At 41.2% G+C, this 23497-nt stretch overlaps 1 protein-coding gene across 3 annotated transcripts in view; it reads right to left on the minus strand.

Annotated features, from left to right (window-relative positions):
• FRAS1 (Fraser extracellular matrix complex subunit 1) overlaps positions 1-23497 on the minus strand; it is a 164037-nt gene that overhangs the window by 53832 nt on the left and 86708 nt on the right. For 2 of the 3 annotated variants that reach the window (XM_420470.8, XM_015276618.4), the window contains exons 18-27: positions 21225-21365; positions 19021-19164; positions 11423-11575; positions 8954-9100; positions 5828-5974; positions 4196-4336; positions 3841-3981; positions 3107-3247; positions 2248-2518; positions 968-1049 (exon numbers count right to left, since the gene is read on the minus strand). In XM_420470.8, coding sequence (XP_420470.5) covers positions 968-1049; positions 2248-2518; positions 3107-3247; positions 3841-3981; positions 4196-4336; positions 5828-5974; positions 8954-9100; positions 11423-11575; positions 19021-19164; positions 21225-21365 — 1508 coding nt within the window. The remainder of the gene's footprint in view (positions 1-967; positions 1050-2247; positions 2519-3106; positions 3248-3840; positions 3982-4195; positions 4337-5827; positions 5975-8953; positions 9101-11422; positions 11576-19020; positions 19165-21224; positions 21366-23497) is intronic. The other variant, XM_025150292.3, reaches the window with a different exon arrangement.

Consider the following 23497-nt stretch of genomic DNA (forward strand, 5'->3'; position numbering starts at 1 on the left):
CTTAATGCCTCACTGAAGGTGTAAATGGACCTTAAGAGTTGATGAATACCATTTGCACTTTTCATACTGAAGAATAGGTCAAGTAGCCACAACAACTTCAGTTCAAGCACAGCCATTTGACAAGCTTCCAATTTGGCAGTTTTTCTACAAAAAGAGTTCAGTGCAGGCTGCAGTCATCTTGGAAGCATGGGTCCCACTCCACCAAGTGAGCCCAGTCCATGTTGAACATACTTCCACCACAATCAGCAGTCAGCAAGGAGCTAAGCCTGGGCAGCTCCAGCACATGTGCCGCATTCTGCAATATCATGCCCTCACGATTTGCATCTTGCACACCTCTTCATGTCTTGCCTCTTAGGGAGCCTACCTTTAGAAAATGATTCATGAAGGTATTTCCTGTTTAGTATCTCTTGGGTGATGCCCTCCCACAGTATGATGCTACAGATTTTAAATAACAATAGAGATGTGGACACTTAACAGCACCATCAACTTGACTGGAAATGGAGAGCAGTTTAAGAGGGACACTGTAAATAGCTTGTGTTCATTTAATTCCCAGCTGTCCTAGAACAGAACATTTAAGTAAAAGCTACTGACTGTCGAGGCATCCCTACCATAAGAATCAATCATCATTCAATTACCCTGCAGTAAGAGACTGAAGTAGACCATCTGCTGATCCAAAGAATAATTCAGATGGTAGGGACTCCTTAGCCCTCACTTATAATGGTTCTATGACTGCATAGCTACAATCCCTCTACAAGCAAAATTAGATGGGCCAGCTTATTCAGTCACTTTACCCAAGTCCAGTTCTTCCAGATGATTCTGGCTGCCTCCCAACGAAATGAGAGTTGAGCCTCACCTGCCTAAGCAGAACACCAGCTTGAGTATTGCCCAGGTCCTTTGTTATCACTGCAAGAAACCAGGGCTCCAAACGTTAAAAAACCGAGGTTGTTTCCAAGCTTTGTTACATTACCTGTGTTGAAAATGCTTGAATGTTGATCACCTCAGGATGGGAGAACTGTTGATTGCTGACCCTCAAGGAAAGCTGTCCTTTCCTAAAGAAGTTCCCAACAAGCCAAAATACAAGGTAATATAAGTGAAGTAATCTCACAGGACTCAGTAAATATATCATTTGTATTTTAAAATATTATGTATTCAGCAAAAATAATTAACCTAGCAAGCGATGCTTTAGATAAAGGTTTTGCAATTCTGGTTTTATGGAACTTTTTCCTGAAGAGTAACAGAAGTCTCAACGTGTAATAAATAACTTTAACTATTAAATAATATACCCTCATTTCCCTTTAATTAATGTTACCCACAAAGGATGGTGCTCCAGGATTAAGTACTGATTCTAAATGTCAGCTATTCTCAGCTAAAGAAAAATGTCAGTAGTACAGCTTTGAAACAGAAGCTCCCACTCGTGAGCATTTTTGTTTCTTATTTATTTTTCAATAATGCCACCAAGAGCTTTGTACATAAGGTTTCTCATGACAAAATCTTCATGTTTCATTGTTACTACCAGGCAGAAAAACAGCATGATACTGAAACTCATGATGCTGCTTTAACTTTGGTGAACACGAGCTAACCCTTAGCATCAGAAGGACACCCAGAAAATCTTATTGAAACCAATGATCAAAGAACACCCTAATATCTACAGGCAGAAATTTAGAGCAACTCTGTGGGTATCAGTCTGGGCCAAGGCTTTATGGTGATGTAAATCAAGTGTGAAATTTGGCAGGATGACTGGCTCACTGCCTGGCAGCAAGAGAAATCTGCCTCCTTGCAACCTGCTTGCAGTGTGAGCACTGCCAGATGCTAATAGCTGCTAATTGTCCCAGAACACTAACAGGGCTCATGTTGCAGACAAAGTCATGACGACTGAACGCAGGCTATGCTGCAGAGCAAATCAGTAACATTTGAGCATCTTCCTGAGAGTTTCAGGGAAACGTTGTAAGAACCAGCATAATATACCAGTTCTACACCCACAGGAGACTATGTTATGTTTAAGATGGAATCCTGCACCAGAGTTCTGGCATATAGACTACCATTAACCCTTACATCATAAAGGGAAGTTTCGGACCACCATTTCCACTATGGCACAGTATCTCAAAGATACAATGAAAGTGTATGTAGTAGCAGTGGGAAGCGTGCTTCACTTTAAGAATGTTTCCATCAGACAAAGGAATACCTGTTTTCAAGATATATAAATTTTCTTAAGGCAAGAGCTTAGAAAAAGTATCCATGCAGTTATACCTGGATTTCTCTCTGCTGTGCACAAAGCGGACTCTATTCTCCTTCACATCCTTGAAGCTGAAGTGGTCACCTTTGCTCAGCTGCACTTCTTTCCCATTCACCACCATCACTAGCCTGCCATTGGAGGGAGCGCTGTCAATATGGAACAAGAGCTGTCCTGTGTCACCATCCAGATCACGCACATCCAGTAAGGAGAGGTCTAGAGGCTTTACCCCACCAATCCCTACTGTGAGGGTACTGTTTACACGGAAGCTTGAAGGATGCCTGCTGACTAAAAAAAAAAAAAAAAAAGAAAAAAACACAAAAAAAGAGAAAGAAGTGTTCCTGAATCTATGTTCTAAGTAAAGACAACACTAAGAAAATTATGCACCTGCGCAGTTTATGAAGTAAAATGTTGGAAAAAAATAGCTGCCAGCTTTTAACAGCCACCACAAAACAGCACAAAACTGAGTCCCAAAAATGCCACTGAATGAACATTACTTCTGGCCTTAAAATCTCAACTCTTCACAAGGGTAGATAACAGCAGGACAAGGGGAAATGGTTTTAAGTTGAAGGAGGGAAGATTTAGGTTGGATATCAGGGGGAAATTCTTTACAGAGAAAGTGGTGAGGTGCTGCAACAGGCTGCCCAGAGAGGTTGTGGATGCCCTGTCACCTGGAGGTGTTCAAGGCCAGGTTGGATGGGGCCTTGGGCAGCCTGGTCTAGTATTAGATATGGAGGCTGGCAGCCCTGAATGTGGCAGGGGGAGCTTGGTGATCCTCGAGGTCCCTTCCAACCCAAGCCATTCTATGATTCTATGATTCTATGAAACCTGCTAGAACCCTGCCAGCTTAGATGCCTCATAAGGAGAGGCACTCACCTTCACACTCTCTGGTCCACTTATTGCCATAGAATCCCTGTCCACAGGCAGAAACGCAAATCTTGTTTTTCAGAAAGGTGTTGCCATCACAGAGGTGGCAAAGGCCGTCACTGTCACACTCCAAGCACCCGTGAGGACAAGCTGCATTAGACAGAAAACACAACCCTACTGAGACACAGTTAAAACAGTGCGGATGCTGATGTGCAGAGCTGTCCCCCAGGTCAGGATAGAAACATCACTGCTATTACTGTCTTATCTACTTGACAAAATCAAACGCAATGGACTAATTGCTTAGATAAAGTAGCTGTTGAGAAGATCCTTCCTCATTTGACCAGCATTTTGCACTGACTACAGAGAACCTGACACAATCTTCCACGTGGAAGAAACATGTTTTTAAGTAACTGTTGCATCAATTTGAATAAAAGTACTCCAAATATATATTAAAGTCCTACACAGCTTCCTAACCCACAAATACAACTGAAATCTTTTTAACAATGTGTTTTTAATACTGAGTTTCTATGGACAGAGAATCTACACTGAATCTCATTACTTGTGCTTTAGATATATTTAAATGCAGATGCAGCCTGTAATTTAATACTCAGGTTGACTGCATTATCTCAACAGTGAGTTAAGACAGCATTAAAGTGCTTCCTCTTCACTTCAGCCTTGCACAGTACACAGAACACACCTACAACCTTGGTTCCTCTCCACCACATCACGCTCACTTTGCTTACCTATGCATTTTCGCTGTGCGTGGTCTGCATAATATCCCTTCCCACACTTATAAACGCACTGAGTGTCCAAGAGGAAAAATGGGGCTTCACAAAGGCTGCACTCATTTGCTTGGTGACACTGAAGGCAATGTTGATCACACCCTAAAAACCACATGCAAAGAGTGAATTCAGTACCACTTCAGACTGCTTCCCACACTATGCTGTAAAGTCCCCAAGCACCACAGCTCCATGGCATGCAAGCGGTGGACAGCAGTGAGAGATCCGATGCGTGAGCACATCTTCTGTGTGCCTCAGCTGGAGGCAACAGGGCAACCCACTGGTAGAAGTGTTAAAGTGGTAACACTCAAGAACTCACTCTGGCACATGTCTGACTCCTTGTAGAAAGCTGTGGGGCACTGTTCCACACAAGCTCCTTTGTGGAGTACACTACCCTCCATACACTGCAGGCAATCGGTCCTCAGAGGGCCTTTACAAGCATTGCAGCTCCAGTCACACTCTGGAAGAAAAAACGTCCAGAGCCCTCTCTAGGGTGAATAGCTCACTGTATACATTAATAGCTTAGCACAGTAAACATGGTAAAATAAAAACTGTTAAAGATACGCTAAAAACAAATAAATAAACCCCTACCATGATTAGTACTGAATAACTTACTAGACAGGCTATGTATTTCTTCTTCCCCTCTTGGACCTAACATGTCCCAGCTATGTCAAATTTGTGCAGACTCACCTCTTGTTCAGCATTAGCAGGGGGGTTGGACTCGATTTCCAGAGGTCCTTTCCAACCCCTACAATTTTGTCATTCTGTAATTCAGACCTGCTATCACTGGCATAGATTCCCTGCCCATAAAGCCTGACTTTAACCCATGAGTATAAGTGCTCCTCCTCTGCAAACAATGTGTTTGTTGCTCACAATTATCCACCCTGCTTCATCCATCTCATCTTTTCAAATGACTGTGACCAAAAGAAAATGCAACTGTTGTCCCTCACTGTCCAAATACGCGTCTGGAAACCAGAAAGCCTCCAGATCCAGACAGAATCAAATCCGTCTTCAGATGCCCCTGCAGTCTCTTCCCTTTGGTCTCTGTAACAGAGTCTCAACCATGCACCTGTGCCAAAGGGCTACTCAGGCTGCTAATGCTACTGTTTGCACCTTGGTGGCACTGAAAGGGTCTTTATCAGTCATTAATGACAGATGCATTTAGCTGATGAGACAAACAGACAAGGAGAGTAGAGGGGAAACTCACTGAAATGAGCCCACACAGCATGTCCAAGGCAAAGCCAGCAAAAGCATCCTGCCCCGTTACAACACATTCAACCCTAGTTAATGCTACCCCTCTGAACAACTGTGGTGTTAAAGGGACGATGCTACTTAGTTCAGGTAATTGAGAGAGCTAGTCAGAAATGAACACTAAGCACTCATTTGTATTATAACATCACACGGTGGTGGTAGCACACAATAAGGCCATGTTATCTTCACTTCACTGATCGCCACTATGGAACATTCTCCTTGGAAGTTTTGGAAATCCTTCAAGCTATGTGTCTTTTAAATCACTCCAAATTCATTTTTTGCAGTCAGCCAGTGGTGCAGTATTTAATAAGACAGAAAGAAGCTGGTAAGTACACAAGGCCCTATAAGTACTCTAAAACAGATTTACATTGCTAAGCTTCCTCATTATTCAGCTGACCCATGACTAAATCAATTCCAGGCCCTGACCCTTAAAAAGTTTGCTGGCTCACTTACTAAATCATTTACTAGAGAAGGATTTGCAATAATCTTGTTTTTCACTGAAAGGCTGAAGAATATGACAGATGACTGCTGAAAAAGAGGAGAAGTGTAAAAATCTCATGAGTTATCTGTCAGTGAACAACTTCCCTCCCTCTACATATACTTTAAAGCAGGCTACTCATACAGATCATGCTGCAGTATAACAGGTTATTAGTCAAGCAACTTGCATTTTTTTTTCTTTAAATCAGCATCGCATTTTCACCTTTGCAAGTCTTGGTTGAAAAATCCAGATAATACTGCTGAGCACAGCTCTCATACTGGCATTCTCCAAATAACAGGACCTTAGCTGGATCTCTGCAAGACATACAGCCTGTAGCTGATTCACAGTTCAGGCACTGGCTGTTGCAAGCTGTGGAAAACCAAAGACAAAGAAAATTACTCTAATTACCGATGCACCAGCCAACTGTGCAAGTAAAAACGATATTAAACCTGCAGTCTCTCTACTCGAGGACTTCTTTTGGAGACCCCAGAGGAGACTTCAGAATTCTTCCTTCTTATGTTCCTTCTCACAGCCTTAAAAATGCAAAAAGCCTTCTTCCATTTGAAAAAGACTGTAATGTCTCCTTACAGAATCTCATGCTGCTTCGTCCTCTCCTCTGGGAAGGTCAGAATAAAACAATAAACTCGAATTCAAACCCCCAAATAACTGTCTTCCCTCTCTCTGTCTTTCATGGTCTCTTCTATGCAAAATGTGCCTCACACAATTCCAGACTTAACTCACAAATGCACAAATGTAGGGATCATAATGGATTGCTAGAATCCAGTTTTTTAGCCCTGGTGGGACCAAAGACCTATTAAATTTCACTTGTTGCTTCTTCTTTTCATTTGCATAGTTTAAAATTTTGGAGTTCCAGGGTGCAAGTAAAGATGACAGGAAGAAAAGGTAATCAGAGATTTACTGAGTCTAGGACCAAAAGTCAAGAGATTCAGATTACTTCAGCTCAGTCCTTTGATGTCCTCAGTGTAAACATGTAGAAATCCATTTTCATTTGCTTTTAAATCAAATTGGATTTTTACAATCAACAAAGTTTCCAAATACAGAAGTAAATGTGAAAATAATGACATTGCTCTTCTCAAAACGAGACCCAGTGTCCTTCAAAATTAGTACTTGTTTTATCTCATCTCAAAAATGTCACCAAAAGTCTCTGTGTTGTTGAGGTGCAGATGAATGTCCAACAAAATACTTAACTAAAGAACCTAGTAACTATTTTCAGGTGCTCTGGTGCCAGTTCCATTTCACCTAACTTAGGAATAATACATGGAATAATTACTATTTGTAAAGTGCTATGAAAAGACAACTATTAAAAGTACAGCAAAATATGCAACAAGGTCAAAATCTATAGAAATTAGGTTTCCCAAGAAGGTATGCCAGAAAAGTAAGTAAAAGTGTATCTGAAAGCAATTCTGTCTGTTAGTTGTATCATCACAACTCTGTAACTGCTTTTTTACTAAATCCAGAAATAACTTTCAAAGCTTTGCACTGTTCTTTGGACAGATGCTTCAAAGCATCTCATGAACGCACATGTATGCACTCAGCACCCCTCTGAACTTAATACCAACATGAGTTCCTCAAAAGTGCATGGGGACTAAAATAGACTTTGAAGAGAGACCAAATTTCCTCTGCCTAACTGCCAACCTCTGATTAAACAACTTGCATTACCTCCGAGTGGTAGTTTTCCAGCAGCCTGAGACAGTTGATATCTACATGGCTTATAAGCAGTACTTCACTTGAAAAGGCACAAGTGACACTTGGAATGAAAAAAATCCAGTGCACCAACACACTTTGCCTTGAGTCTCCTGCCACGGTGAATACATATACTTCTCAAAAAGCCATTTGTAAATGAAGAGATTAGAAATGGCACATTGTAGCTGACCTTGTGTGCAAAAATCTATTTGCATTTGAGCTACTGAACCACATTCAGGAAGGGCACAGTCCTCAAAAACATTCCACTTCTACCAAGATGTCCTAACGGAAGGGGCTAAGTATGTAGATTTTCAGTAGAAAAGGGCATTCTGGTGTAGTTAGCAATAAAGAAATCCATGCTGCAGGAAAGAACATGAACGCCTAGTAGAGTTTTTAGGAAACCAGCCAGGACAGTGAGAATCCCATGATGCTTTTTTTATTCCTCTTTTTTTTTATTCCTTTCCTTTTTTTTTTTATTTTTATTATTATTACTGAAGAGCCTTTTTATGTCAACTAAAAAATGGTACAAACTCTTCCAGTTATTTCTTTGAACTCATGCAAGGCATCTCCATTTTCACTGGTAAGTTGGAAATGATAGTTTCAAGAGAGCCATGTATTTCAACAAAAGGCAAGTAAAGCTGTCAAACATATCAGCTTCTTCCTATTGGACCTCATCAGTAAAGAAATTGCATCTAGATGGGATGACACTGATACCTAAATTTACTGCAGCGCAACAGAGTTATTCTATTATAAATCAGGGTAATTTAAATCAGGGTAATACAGGGAACAAATCGGAATGTTCAGGTTCAGAGCAACCAAGTCCCTTAAACACTCATTCATTTTTAGGTTTGCGTATTATAGTGGGTCAGTTCAAGTGAGGGTTTTAATATATATTTTTTTAACGTCTCTGGGCCATACTTTTGGCATTTTGGAACATCAAGTCCAATAATTATGTGAGGAATAACTCAACTGATGTCAAGGTCAAAGTAAACATAGAATAATAAAAGGAAAGAGAGGCCCTGGGAGATTCACAAGAGATAGCATGAGTAGAATGAAATATTACTGGACTTAACACCAGATCAATTATATCAAATAATCAGGAGGCAAAAATATCACAGCTCTACTAAGTCAGCCGGGGATTGCCTCAAAGCTGTACTTTGTTCTACTGAGGTTTCACATGTAAGAAAAATGTGGCAGAAATGCTCAGGTTGTAGTACAGCTTCCATAGCAGACACTGGCAGTGGGGAGTGGGAGCGGTCTAAGTAAGAACTGATAAAACTCTTCTAAACTTGACAAGTTTCCACAAAGCACACAGTCTACCTGCATGTTTGGCCCCTTCTCTACGTACCACTTAGACAACTTAACAAGAAAGCCTACACAAGCTCTCCTGCAGATTTTTACGATGGGACCCCAAATCCTCCTGTCTTTGAAGCCAATAACAAAACTGCAACAGTTCAAATTCAAACCATGCTGTAGGCTCTGTTTCTAAGGCAGCTAATCACTGCTGTCAATTCGCATCACATTTTTAGGCACTTGAAACCTTCCTTCTCCTGGCAATAGGAACAGTAAATGAAGAAGCAAAAAAAAAGACATGTCAGTGAAAACACTGTGGAAAGCACAGATGGCTTGGAGGGAGACACTCACGTTTGCAGGTCTGGCTCTGATCCTTGTAGTATCCCGGAGAACAGACTGGAACGCACATGCTGGTGTGGGACAGAACCAGACTGGTGTTGCAGGAGGAGCAGGAAAGAGGACCCCTGCCTCTGCAGGTTTTACATGAGGGGTGACATCCTGCAGGGACAGCAAGATCAAATGTTTCTGTTCAAGCAAAAATAGATCTCTGAGAAAGTTCCAAAGGGTTTAGGAGAAGTATTCTTGAAGATTCAGTGCTAAAAGTCTCTATCAAGGTCTAAGCTCTTACTGGTGCTCAAGGCTCAAGTGCAGAACCACAAGCATCCCATCTTGTGAAACATGGCTTCAATAGATTCAGTTAAGTTCTCTCATTTCTCTCTCTTTTTACCCATTCTTTTTTTCTTTGATCTTCCCTGCCCCTTAAGAAGAACCCTACAGGACCTGGCCAAGAAGTCTCTATCAGAAAACAGTAAGGATAGGGAAAGCATGTGTCAGTACTCCTTCTCATGCTGCCTCTCAACTATTTTCACGTCAGACACTCCTGAGCCCAAAGTACTTCCCCTTCCATTTTGAGACGGGCAAAACTGCTCACAGCACACAGCACCTATAGTCAGCAGCAGAACGAGTTCTGCTTTCTTTTCATAGTAGCTCCTAACCCTTTATTTGATTTTGCAATATTGCTGAACACTGAGATGGCATTTGCATAGATTTCAAGATCAGAGCAAGGATGCCATCATTTTGTATATGAGTCTAGAACTAGCTATCTTTGCACCAGTGCGACTGCTCACATTCAACTTCCCCCTCTTGCTGTACTGACCAGACCCTCAGTTTTACATGATCCTTCTGCTTTACAACCAGCAAATCCACTGACTGTCTCAAGTAAGGAAGTACAGTACTACCTTCCTTTTCCCCTGCATTTTTGAAGAGAGATTTTTATGCCACATCTCATGTTTACCTTCCCTGTTTTCTTTATTCTCTGATTTTCTGCCTCTTAGTTTGGCTTAGAGTTTCAAAATACCACAGCAGAGGCCAATAGATCCTACCAATTTCTTGAAAGGTGATACAAACACACAAAATTATTAGTCTATTTTATTTCTTGATACACCTTTACCTAAAGATTGATGCCATCATTACGCCTATCAGGCCAAATTAATCACAAGCGAGAGCAGGCAAAGGAATCAGAGAAACGACTGCATTACATCATGATGGAGATCTTAAATGCCAGCATAAACTGTAATATAAGCTTTGACACAGTCTGAATAATGTAAAACTTCTTTTAAATGAAACCTTTATAGCAAAAGGAAGAAATATTATCCCCAGGCTTAAATTTCTAGGAAGGTAAAATATCTCTCTCAGGGGTCCTTTCTATTAAATGACACTGAATATATTTCATAAGTCTGAGATTTCATTTGTCAAAAACCAAGTAAATAGACAGCTCCCAGTGTGCTTGAGAGTAGCTTCAAAACATTAATCATGAGCAGTCAGACTGGATTAGAAAATGTTACTTCCTGCAAAAGGTGCAGTTTTGGCACCTACGTCTTAATTCTAATGTGCAGAATTTCTTGTTTTGATTTGCTTCTCTTAAAATAAACTGCAATACTCTTTGCTTTGTGTAGGATGCTTTGACATGTCTCCATCGGCCATATAACAAAAGCAGCCTACTTACTTCTAAGAGTTCAGGAATTGTAAAGCAGCTCAGACACAGTTTGGAACACAGGGCCACAACATGAAAACTAAAGTAGATACATGGATAAGTAAAGAAATGGAGAAACAGAAAGCTGGATAACAAAATATTATTTTGATGCTCCTTCCCCTGTACAGATGAAAAGCTGAATCTACCATACCAGCCTACCTGCAAAGTTAAATGAAACTGGCTTTTTGTGTTAGAAGTTACTAGAGCCTTTTGGACCATTACTGTAGCAAGACAAATCTGAAAGATTATAAATGTGGAAGGGGATGATACTCCACCTTAGGTAGCAAACTTTCTAGGAAGTTCCTGCCAGAAAGAGTTCTGCTTTTTGTGAGCAGAATTTGCATGGTCCTTGGTGGAATACATCCAGAAAGCATTTTCAGTGTCTGCATCCTGTAACAGTGCTGGTACTACACAAACTGGAGACCTGGTAACGGGCACATGAAACATCTCTGTTTGAAATTATCCCTGATTATGTTTAAGTAGTCCTTCACAGAAGTGACCTCCGTGTAGCCATCCCTTCACAAAACAGTGTATTGTCATTCTATTCTCTGTGCCACCACCTTCGAGAGGTAGGATTTCCCACATAGGAAATCTGCCCCTCACCTCCTCCTCACAAAGCACAGCCCTGCCTGATACTCGTTAAGCTTATTAATCACACTGTAATAGTGGGCTAAGTCCCATTAGCCTCAGTATGTGCTCAAGACAGCGGAGCACTGTGAATCAAACAATATGTCACAAGGATCTCTGCCATCTTGCTGCTACTTGAGGCTTCTACAGGGAATACTCACGTTTGCAGGCGCCGCTCTCTGTGTAGTATCCTGCTGGACAGTCAGGAACGCAGTGATCCCCAAGGAGCAAGTGACGGGCATTCTGGCACTTGAGACAGAGGCTGCCAGTGTCCCACAGGTTGGCCACACACTGATGGCACAAAGGATGGCAGTCTAAAGGAAGCAGGAGATAATGAACACTGTCATCACAACTGGACAAAACAGAACTGCTGTTGGGGAACACTGCCAGGAACTCAAGGAAGACATACAGACATAATTTTCAGAGCCTCTTACCTCTTAATTGGTACACAAGGGCAAGATGTTGAACACTGCACTCTCTAATGTCCCTAATCTATCCCTCAAGCTCTCAGCAATGTGTTTCCCCAAAGCGAAAACACTGCGTTGCTCAGGAACAGCACAAGATGGGGATGAGGGCAAGAAGAGAGGAATGCTGCTTCAACGTGGCAATTTCTGACTGCTCTCCTTTTAAACATGCACTCCCAGATGTTTGCAAGAGAGGGGATCAGGAACTATCACATTCATCCTGTGCTCTTCCTGAGCATCATGATGTTTTCATTCCTCCACAGCAAACATTCTCTGCATCTCTCCTGTCCTATTATTCAAGCCCACTCCATTTCATCTGCCCTTAAGTGAGCATGAGAAAGCTTTGTACCAAAGCCAGTTCAAAGGTCTTTGTTTCTCCCAAGCCATTCTCTGATTTTAGGTGCTTCTACCAACAGATTCACCTTTAACATACTCCCCTTTTTGAAGAACAAAGAGCACAACCTATACAGCCGTACAATATTCTCCAATGATTAGTTCATCCTGTTCAGATTTTCCCACACAAATGAGACATCCATACCCCAAAGAGGCCACAGCAGACCTCAAAGGCAACAGCAGCATTTAGAGTTCAGTTGAGAGAGCCTCTAAACCTTTACCTTTTCCTCTTTTTCCCCAGCAGCACATGAACTCATGTCTCCTGACCTTTCCCTGAACTTAGGCACTTCAAAAGATTTTACAACAAGCCTTTCGTATGCACAATGGAGCAGTGTAAGGCAACCTGGAGGCCAAATTAATCCTCATTATGGTAATTCAGAAAATTATAAAGGAAATGACGACTGTCTTGAAAGAAATGTAATTATGAGGCTTGATTCCAGTACCTGGCCTCTTGTCGGATTTCTACCAAAGGTTCAACTTTCTGTCTTTTGTCTGTTATGACAGCATTACTGCAGATTGTCAGGCAATCTAAATTTACAAGCTGAAGACAGGCTCACATAGGAGTCTGGGCGAATTCTGCATCCATATCTGCAGGAGTGTAATTGCAAATGTTGTCTAAACCCAATCTCATTTCTTCTATATGTTACACACATGATCCTCACCAAGCAGTGATGGAAAAGCACAGATGCAGCTCAGAAATCTGTACAACCCAGGCTGCATGCAGGATTCAAGGCCCTTAAAGCAGCTGCCTCCTTCACCTCTTGTTGTTACTAAGGGTGTCTAATCTGCCTAGTATCTGTCCACACTCCCAACCTTTCAGATGGGAAATTAACAGTCAGACAGGAGATAAAGGTGAGCAAAATGAAAGAGTACACTTAAGATGGTGACCCTCTGAGTTCTCAATCCATCACTGTCAGGACAGTGGTAAGAAAAGCAAAGCAGTACATGAGGACATCCTTAAATTCAGTGACAGACCCCCAAGCCTGCTTAAAGGGGTTACTGTATTGCAGATTCCTCACTCTCTACAGAAGAGCTTAATATAAGCAGTGCATCATCCTAAAGAGCATATACATCTTTACCATCAAAGCAAGTCGAGGTCCAAGACCTGCCCTGCCATCACTAGAGAGACCTGTCATCTCACCTGCAGCCCCACTGAAGTAAGAAGGGATTGCAAACAGCTTGCCATACAATACAGTGCCTGAGATATCATCCAAATGTCCCTGTGTCTGAGATGTAACTGTATGTACAGGGCTGGAGGTGGGGGGAAGAGTTTTATGCACTCATATTCAATAAATCAACAAATTCAAATAGTTTCTTATGCTTCCAAGTTCAACTTCCAAGCTCAAAATAATACCCCTCGAGTTTAAACTCTTTCTGGAACCACTGGTCTCTATCATAGAGTGAATTTTGGCAAGAGGCAATAAGTAATTGAACCCTGCAACTGCCTTTCAGCGACTGAGAACAAGGGACACCTGTGTATGGTCAATACGTTCCACAAGCAGAGAATAAAAATGGGACAGTGAAAAGCCAGGGTGCCCAAAGTACTAGTATCTCCTATAAATTAACTAGGTTCTCCCAAACTATTGCTTAAAAAGCTATGTATCTAGAAAACCAGATACTGCCACACTGCTGCAGTACAGTCCCCTCTTTATGGCCTCTGTTTGCTCCTAACATGTTGAAAGAGATCTTTTCCTCAGCTACTGCTTCATAAGAAATCGGCCTCATCACTCTCTTCCTTCTTTGTAAATCTGCAGATCAAAGAATGCACAACACCAAAACCTCCTGATGCTCATAGTGAATTTGAGGGACATTGGGGAACTCGTGACAGAGTAAAGGAAGAACTGAAGTGCTTTGTTTTGGAAAAGATTATTTAAATTTTTCACAGCAGGCTCCCTCAGAAACGAGGATGAAAAGAAGCAGACTGTTTTCTTTATGCTTCTCAATAACAACTCACACTGGTATCTGTTACCTGCTTCTGCCTTCTTCCTGTCCATCCTCAATCCAGCTCAGCTAGCAGGCAAGTTACTGCTCGAGTGCTCTGGGATTTCAGAGGCTTCTATTGCAAGGCAGTGTGATGTGACTACCCGATTCCATCAGACTTCTTTCAGAACCCAACGTGCATTCTTCAGAGCAGCACGTTACCATCTTGCTCACGGTCTAAAAAGAGTTTCTCATCTTTTTGAGATTACTGACCTGCCTCCCACTATCTGAACAAAACTTTCTCTCCTGCTACCTCTTCAGCTGGATCTAATTTTGTCCTCAGTTCAACAGTCTATGCAAAAAAACAAAACAAAACAAAACACACTTAGCTATCTCTGATTCTCCTATAAAGCAACTTTCAATGTGAAGTATGATACCATTACTTAGAATGATTTCCATTTCCAGAGTTACATTATTTCCACACCCTCTTTAGCAGGTAAAGAATACAAATGAACAAAACCCCCCCCCCCGTGCCTCTCCTATACAGAAAATTATCTATTTCATACTGTTTCCTTTTCTGTAAATATACAAAAAACTGGAAAAAATAATCTCTAAAGTGTTTGTGAATACTAATAAAGGAAACTACCTCACAGTTCCATAGTTTGCTAAGCAATCAACCACTTGTAATGTTTAAATATGTCTTCCTTCTAAAGGGCTCTATAGAAAAAAAGTTTCCCTAATGCAAGTTTCATATTATACTCTAAGGTAAGGTGTCAGGCTTGCAATAGAGCAGTATACTTCAAATACCATGTCATTTACAGGCATATCAGTATGTAAACACTCTCTGGAGTAAATCCATAAAGAAAATCAGTGATTCAAAAGGACACTTAGCACTGACAAGGATTTTGTGAAGGGTTTGCCTCTCCCTTTAAAGCTCCGACAGGTACTTTGTCACATAAACAAGCGAAGTGAAATCCATGTTTGCAGGCAGCTGCCTGCACCTTCTGAATGGGCTGGGAGCTTCTCTGGGTAGCAAAGGAGGGGAAATCCATCTGGAGGGAACCTGGCACAAACAAACCCAGTCCCAAGTAGGGAAATTATCTTCCATCTTCCTCATCTGCCAATTCAGCTGTTGATTTCTGTAGGAGGCTGCATGCCAGTGATTAAGTGGAGCTAAGCTACCAATTTCCTTCTTGCTCCGCTTAGAGAAACTCCAGCTCTTTGTAATGATATCAATGTCTCTCTAAGAGTAGGGCAACAGCTCATTAATTTTACAAGGAGCTGAGTGTATTTCTTGTTGTCAGTATGTCCCTTCTGGAATTTTAAGAGCAAGGCAGAAAGGCTTCTTATAGGCATCCTCCTGCGTAAGCTCTTCTGGTTTATCTTTGAACACTTTCAGAGCTGCACACAGCATAAGAAAGCAAGGGCCCGAGCTGAACACAGCTGGGAGACTGGGAGTTTCCTTGCAAGGAAGATGATTTTTTCTAACTACTCTTGCACCAAGTCAGGAAAAGATCAATGAAGCCTCAAGACAAGCAGATGACCTATGCAAATCAGAAAAGTTAGTGCTAGTCTTATAAGCCAGACAGGAGTTTTAGTAATGGTGCTATTTTTTAAACCGATGCCTGCAACAACATCCAGAAGCTACACTGGATAAGCAGCTGAAAGAGAAAAAAAAAAAGAGCATTTTCAAAGCTAAAAAACAAAGTATAGAGAAACCTTGAAACTCAGCAGGGAACTGCTAAAGCCACAAATACATTCCTGTACATACTCTTTAGGTAAGAAATGATGTTTATGAACTGAGCATTCTGAAGAAAACTGACACAAACTCAATGTGTCCAAAGTAGAGGTTGGAAAGACACTGATCCATTGAAACTCATGGCCAATTCAACTTTCTTTTGCTAACATGTGAAATGCTTATTTGGGTAAATGTTATAAACAAGATTCTTTTTCTACTAACAAGGCAAATGTTCCAATCCCCATTCAGGTAACACGTACAATAATGATGTTAATTCACAGGCAATGGCTTCAAGTGACACTTGGTTTTCTCCGCCCTATGAAGTATTTTCCCTGCACGTCTCCATAAAGTATGACAGGCAGCTGCATTGCATAGCAGTCCCTGTAAGTCAGAGCACAGATCTGCCTGGAGGGTCAGAAATTAGACACAAATGGGAAGATAATTGTAAAAAAAAAATACTGCTTCGGGAAGCAAAGGAAAAAGCTTTGTTAGATTCTGATGCATATTATATATTATGGAAGTGTCAGGAGTTTCAATGCTTTGTTTTATGGGACAGCTGCTCTTTAACTAGTAATTAATAACTTGCAAGGGCAAACTTAGCAGTTCAATCAGTGCTGAATTAACAGAATGAGTGAAATGTAACAATCTGGATGTGGTGCTCTTTTGTTTGTAGTAGAATTGGCCAACACACATCCTTTTCATAATCATCAGACATAAATTTGGCACCAAGATCAACACACCTAGGACTGCAGACCCAAGACCAAAGCACAATTTTATTTTATTTTATTTTTTGTATGGCAATAAGTGACTGTGCTCCATGGATTTTTAAGACTTCAGTTAGACAAAGAAGCATCACTGTATCTATCTGCAAGATCCCATGGACATGAAGAGTCCACATGGTAAAAAGACCAAGTGAGAATACGTACTGCCCTCTTAAAGGCAGGACAGGCACACGAGTCACAGAGCTAGAGCAAAATCAGAGCTGATAGGAGGAACAGTGTCTCCATATGTTCCTACTATGATGTAGCTGCAAAGTCTTTCCTGTTTCGGTGTTATAAATCCAAACATTATTGACACTCAGTGATACCAGGCGCTATGAATCAAGCCTTGAAAACACATTTCTAGCTTGAGAAGACATCTCTCCAAACAGTGAATCCCATTCAGGGTTTCATGCTCGAAAGTAAACTCTGCCACTTTGCAAGGAGAGGCAGCATCACCAGAACAAAGCTTGTTAGTTTGCAAGGAATGGATACATCATTGGACTGCAGTTGTGTTGGAGCCCAGAAAGCCAAGCAAGCTCCTTTGCAGGTAATTCATCGCTGTCAGAGTAACGAGTCTGGAGGTCAAACCCTGCCCTTCACATTGCTTGTGTGACCACACAGTTTGCAATTTCTTCTCCTCATTATTGCCAGGCAGTGTGATGTTTACCTACTCACTTGGGAGCATGCTTATTGCTTCATGGCATTTCTACAAACTTACAGGCAGCAGTCATGTAAAAGGAATAATTAAAGCACATGGCATGCATCCAGCAGCAGAGAAAACATTCCTGAGATAGAATCCTGGTTTATGATAAATAGTATATATATATAAATACTTTTCTTTTTTTTCTTTCTTTAATAAAACTTCCAGCTATAAGATCACGTTTCCAGCAGCCTTTTTCATAGGAAACATGAATGCAAAGTAACAGGAAAATAAGGTGGAAGATATAAAGTGCATACAGCTATGATGTTACAGGACATTAATGAGCATCATTATAGCCCCTGAAATTTTACAGGGCAGAAACAGCTCATCACACTAAAATTACTTTCTGAATTATTTACTGAAATACTTTCATAGTGTAATTACTTGACTACATGAAACATCTTGATTCCCCACTCTCACTTTCTGTATATCTAGGAATTTTAGGGGATATTTTCCTCTTCTCAGATACTCTGTTCTGCCTCCCTTCTTAGACTAAACAGTACCTGCTGTTTACACGGAAGGTGAAAATAAAATAAAATAATCTGAAGGGAGGAAAGAAATAAGTATTTCATTAAAAAGAAAACAAAAACCAAGAAAACATAAGGTAAGCAAAAATAAGTCCCTGTGAAAGGGAACCATCTAGATTAAATTGAGAATGATAGGCTCTCAGTGGATACATTTACTACATTTATTGCATTTTTCCCTTTTCTTAGGGCTCTTTATCTCATATGGAACTGTTCAACCTAGCATAAGCCTCAGATACTGAATCTTTTATTGATAAAGAAAAGAAATGGCTTGATAAAGCTCAGAAATTGCTGGAGCTCTTCCCAGGATATGTTTATATGCGTCTGTGTGATGGATTAAAAGTGATTTTTCTTTTTAAACAAGTAAATGCAATCAGTGGCTTTTGATGATAGGCTTAAGTGCAGGCACCAAGCACCCACAGTGTATAACCCCAGTGCATAAATCCTATTATCTCTCAAAAATGCACATAGCAATCCTAGCTGTGCCAATTTTTCTTTAGAGCCCCCAGAAATTGCTTCTCTGAATAACAAACGTTTCCTTAGCTCACTTTAGTGAACCTCTGTGCAGGACCTAAGCAGCTTTCCTTGCTCTGGGCCCACCAGGGACCCAGGTCTCTAAGTAGAGACCCCAGCCCTGGTAACTACCAGCTAGCATTCCCAGGTGTTACAATTACCCAAGCCTTCTCCATTCCAGGCAGAGCCAGTGCCAGCCTGCTGTAGAGAATTCAGGGAAGGAGAAAAGCAAGCATCATGCCTTTAATAAGCACAGGGTGCTCTCACAGACTAAAGGACAGGAAATGCAATGACAAGCCCAGTGTAAAAACCAGACTACAAGAAGATACAGTTAAATACTTGGCCTGGCAAATGCAGCTGCAGCCCATCCTACTCTTAAGAACATATTCATTATGTTATTATTAACCATATGAATGCTCTATTCATTGCCAGGTATACCAGTCTGTACATGTGATCTCAAGTCTTCAAACCAGCAGCAAGTCTGGCAGAAGAGCACCTGACTCCCCTTCCCTTCCACCAGCCCTACACAATTTGCAATTAATTTAATGCAGCTCTACAAAAGATGCGTACAGCAGAAATGGACAGTGGCTTTGCTATGTACTATGCACACTGGAGAGTTTCTTAATGTGTGATATTTCACCCACAACAGGCATTTTGATTTCTTCCTGGTGTGTGTTTGAGTAGCTGGCAAATGCTACAGAAAAACCAACCCTATGTATGACCCAAGGCCATCTCCTCTTACTTACCCACGCAATATCCAACCAAGTTGAGATACTGCTCTTCCTTGCAGCTAGTCCTGCACCTTCCAGCAGCCAGAGTTGCATGGGGATGGCAGGTTAAGCACTCCAAATCAGAAGGGCCATGGCATGTCTTGCATGACGGATGGCAGGCTGGATAAGAAAATCATCACTTGTTGTTATGCCTTTACTGTAGTCTATCTTATACTCTCCCCTTCCCAGGAAAACAGCCTTTACAATAATCATTTACTCTTACAAAACATGGACATAAAACAACACTCAAAGCATCAGGGACCGGTGAGTTGTGGTTTGGAAGGATCTTATATCCACACTTTGAATAAATGAGATGAAAACAAAGAATTGAAAACTAAAAAAAAAAAAAAAAAAGAAATAAAGCATTTATTCTCTGTGTTAATCAAGGTATAGATGTACACAACATACAAATAGATTGTCCCTTTTATTCCTCCCTTTAGCATATGCAGGTACATATAAGACAGAGTGGGACTGTACAAGAATTATACTGGCATGAGTTTGACATTCACAAGTGGGAAAACGAGGAAATTATTTCTGCACAAACCTCTCCCAAAGTGAAACCAATAAAATGTGAACGCTGTGCCAGCTCATTAGTTACTCTGTCTCCCAAAAGCTAAACAAAAGCATTGCAAAACTAGCAATTAAGATTGCTCAAAAGTATTTCATTCAGGCTGTTTTCATATCTTTCCATCTTTACAGCCAGATGCCATATTTCCATGATTTCCACACTACATCTGAAGGAGACAGAAATACTACAGCTAATGATCTGTGAAAATCTCTTAGAAACTACTTCAGAAACTTTTCCATGAATAAAAGCAAACAACTTCAAAGTCTCCCACCTCAGGACTTCCCCAGGCTACATAGAATTGCTCACTCCCCACATGGAAGCCGAGCTTTTCACAGCTGCCACAGCATACAGCTCCAGTGTTTTAAGACCTAATGCGCCAAGTCCCACTACCTTCTCAGCTTCTCAGAGATCTTGCCTGTGAATTGAGTGCTTAAAAAGAATCAATTTTCTAGACAAACCTCTATTAACTGAGTTTCACTGTTCAAAAATTGCCAGAGATACAAGCTGGCAACATAAAGACATCACTTCCCTGACACTGAAGTTTTGTTTCTATGGCATTTACATAAACTGGGATCCAGACTCACATAATATAGCAGTTACCTCAGCTCTAAGGTGGCAAAGCACAGCCTCAAAATTGTTGAACCTTTATAACAATAAATACATCTACAAGAAATAAACACATTTACTTGGCAGACTGTTTTTCCTTGGACAAACAAACTGAATAAACAGAGCGATGGACTGTAGAAGGGGTTCCCCTCCCTACACTTGAGCCCTCCAAGGGCAGCAACAAACAGAACTTCAGCAAATTTATCCTACTGCCAAAACAGATGCAGGGAAGCCTTACTTGATGAATCTATTGCAAAACAACAGACAGCTTTCAAATGGCCCTGAAGAGACTAATCAGATTTCAAATGCCTGCATTTCCCCATCCGCTGTACTTAAAAGCTAATAATGAATGGCACACCCCAAAGGCCACAATTTTCTGCAAGTGGCATAGGAGATGTAATTGTTGCAGTCACTTGGAAGGCCAGCAGTCAGAGCTACCTGTTTAAATGAGATCAAAGAACCTGAATTAGAAGGTCAGCTGCTGACCAGCGGGCAATGCTAAGACACAAATAACACTGTACTTGCTACTGGTCAAGCACATCCATAGAGGTAATGGCTTTTCTCCCATATCTGCAGAATTCCCTCTTTTTAAACCCTGCCTTATAGCTAGCAGTGGATTAAATACGAAGCTAAAGCTAATTCAATATGCTTATCTAGTCTAAGAAAAGTAGACCACATTACAGAGCTGGCCAGTAAGACCTTTTCTACAACAGTGCTGGCTAAGAACTTCATCCAAGCCTAGTGAAATGAAAAGCAAAATATTTTCAGGGAAGCTGTCCAGGGGAGTAAAACTGATTATAATTTATGATTCAACGTGTATGCTTCCCTTCCGTTTGGAAGAGATTCCATTTCCCGAAATTGGACTACTCTATTCTCCCCTGAAAATACTTAAATTGCCTCATATAAATCTGACAGCATCTCTAATTACATTTAGAAATGCATTACAGAACGTGCATGCAATGAAATTCAGCAGTATAAGCTGCGGGTGCCTGCACTATGCACTTACAGGAGCAGTGATCCTGCTGGCTGAACAACCCCTCTGGACACTCGGAGAGGCATCTGCCCTCGAGCAGCATGTGCGAAGATGGACAGGCCGTACAGTCCTGGGAAGTGTTCCCTATGCAGCCTGCACAGGAGGAGTGGCACTCTGCAGGGAAGCAAAAAACAAAGACAGAAGCAAAAAATCAATTTAGCTCTCTGTTGCTACTGTCCTTGAGTACAGCAAGATTGCTTTGTCCCCAAAGAGAATAGGAAGGTGTTCCCTTTGCAGGATTCTCTGCTCTATGAAAGGTAGAAAGGGCAAGAATGCAAGAAGACTGTACAGCACATTTCTCAAAGACAGGAGCAACCACAGATATCTGCATACTTAATTGCTTTGCACCCACTCAGTTCATCTCCAAAATGGAAAGCTGACGTGCGACAACATAATATCACTCTCCTCCCTCTTAAGAGCTCTGGGTCTTGCAGACTCAGAGTCCAAAATCATCTTTTGCTATCACCCTACAGTTATCCCAGGAAGGATTTTCTATCCAGCACCACTGGACAGTTATCATAAGTCATTCTGGAGCAGTCAGAGTTGGGCTGGCCGCCTGACTTTACAGCTAGCAAAGTGAATGTTCATTAAAAGGATTCAGCAAGAACGATGACAGTGCAGTTAAAATGTTAAGACTTCCTCACTTTAGCCTTTACTGGTACTTCTTACTGGTACTACTGAAACTTCTTAGTTTCAGCAGGGAAATCTTATGTATTTTAAAAGCATGGACAGAAATTTTTCTGTAGATTGGTTAGATGTTCACACAAACTAAAAAAATTCAAAACCAGCATTATAACCCACATACAAATGTGTTGGGTTTTTTTTTCCTGCACAGATAGTGCAGGCATGTAACGTCTGCTGTGGGTCTGCATCATCAAACGGATGGATCTGTAAAATTTGTGTGAGAATTTAGACGGGTAGCTCAAACTCTGAAATGGTGAATATTCACATCCTTCTGCAACACATCAAATTACTACTCTAATCCCTTTACTAATACAGAAGAGCTAATAAAGTGAGGTTGTGCTGACATTCTTGCACAGTGACATAATTCAGTACTGTCACTGAACTCTGCTCAGGCCTGTCTGTGCAGGTCTGTTCACCCACTTGAGGCAGTGGTATATGGATTTAGTTTCTATACCATAACCTGGATTCAGACAAGAAAACCCATTCCCTGCCAATAGACAGCCACTGCATGAATTGGGAGGTTCTGCATTAATGCCTTCAGGAACCAGTCCAAAGTACTGAAACTTTTGTAGCTTGTGTAGGTCACTGATAAAAGGCAGAGACATTCCATAAAGAAATGACATTTCTTCCTTTTAAAGAGCCCCTAAGGCGAAAAAAAAGAGAGAAGAGAAGAGAAGAGAAGAGAAGAGAAGAGAAGAGAAGAGAAGAGAAGAGAAGAGAAGAGAAGAGAAGAGAAGAGAAGAGAAGAGAAGAGAAGAGAAGAGAAGAGAAGAGAAGAGAAGAGAAGAGAAGAGAAGAGAAGAGAAGAGAAGAGAAGAGAAGAGAAGAGAAGAGAAGAGAAGAGAAGAGAAGAGAAGAGAAGAGAAGAGAAGAGAAGAGAAGAGACCCCACAAACTCCTGTCAATTTGATAAAACACAATTTAAAATAAATTTATGTTGTGTCCACTTCCAAAAAATATTTCTGACCAGGAACAGCCATCAGTTGTGCTATTGCTGATGTTGTTATTACTGTTTCATCATTCAAGTGCCGTAGAGTCACTGTCTCCTTGACGGCTCTTTTCACATAGGGGAATCATTTCCACCCATCGAAGTGTTTCTCCTTTGCCTTCTGGTGGTGTGTGTTGCTGTGAGACATTCTGTCTCATTCAGCCTGAATCCATGTGCATTATTTTCAAGATACTGGAATAAGTTTGTTGTACTGACGTTCCAGATGGCTGCCACAGGCTCTGTATAGCCCAAGTGAATGACTATCTGATACACTCAGACAACACTCTTCAGTGAAATCTCACAACAGTGGGAAATAGTACACGTCCTGGTGAACACCTTCTTAGCCTCTCTTCTGAACTGTAGTCTTCATGGAAATGCTTCCTACTTGGCATTTCAGGAGCAGTGATAGCACACATGCTGCGGGGCATGGAACAGAAGAGCTTTCACAAAAGAAAAGACTGCTGAGGGATGTTTCGACCTGCTACAGGGCTAAAAGTGGAGAAAGCTCAGTCTTTTCTGAACAGGGCTTAATGACTGACCCTGCTTAAAAATAATCTGTGGTAAAAATCTTACAC

The sequence above is a fragment of the Gallus gallus genome, chromosome 4 (genome assembly GCF_016699485.2).
Source record: "Gallus gallus isolate bGalGal1 chromosome 4, bGalGal1.mat.broiler.GRCg7b, whole genome shotgun sequence".
NCBI lineage: Eukaryota > Metazoa > Chordata > Aves > Galliformes > Phasianidae > Gallus > Gallus gallus.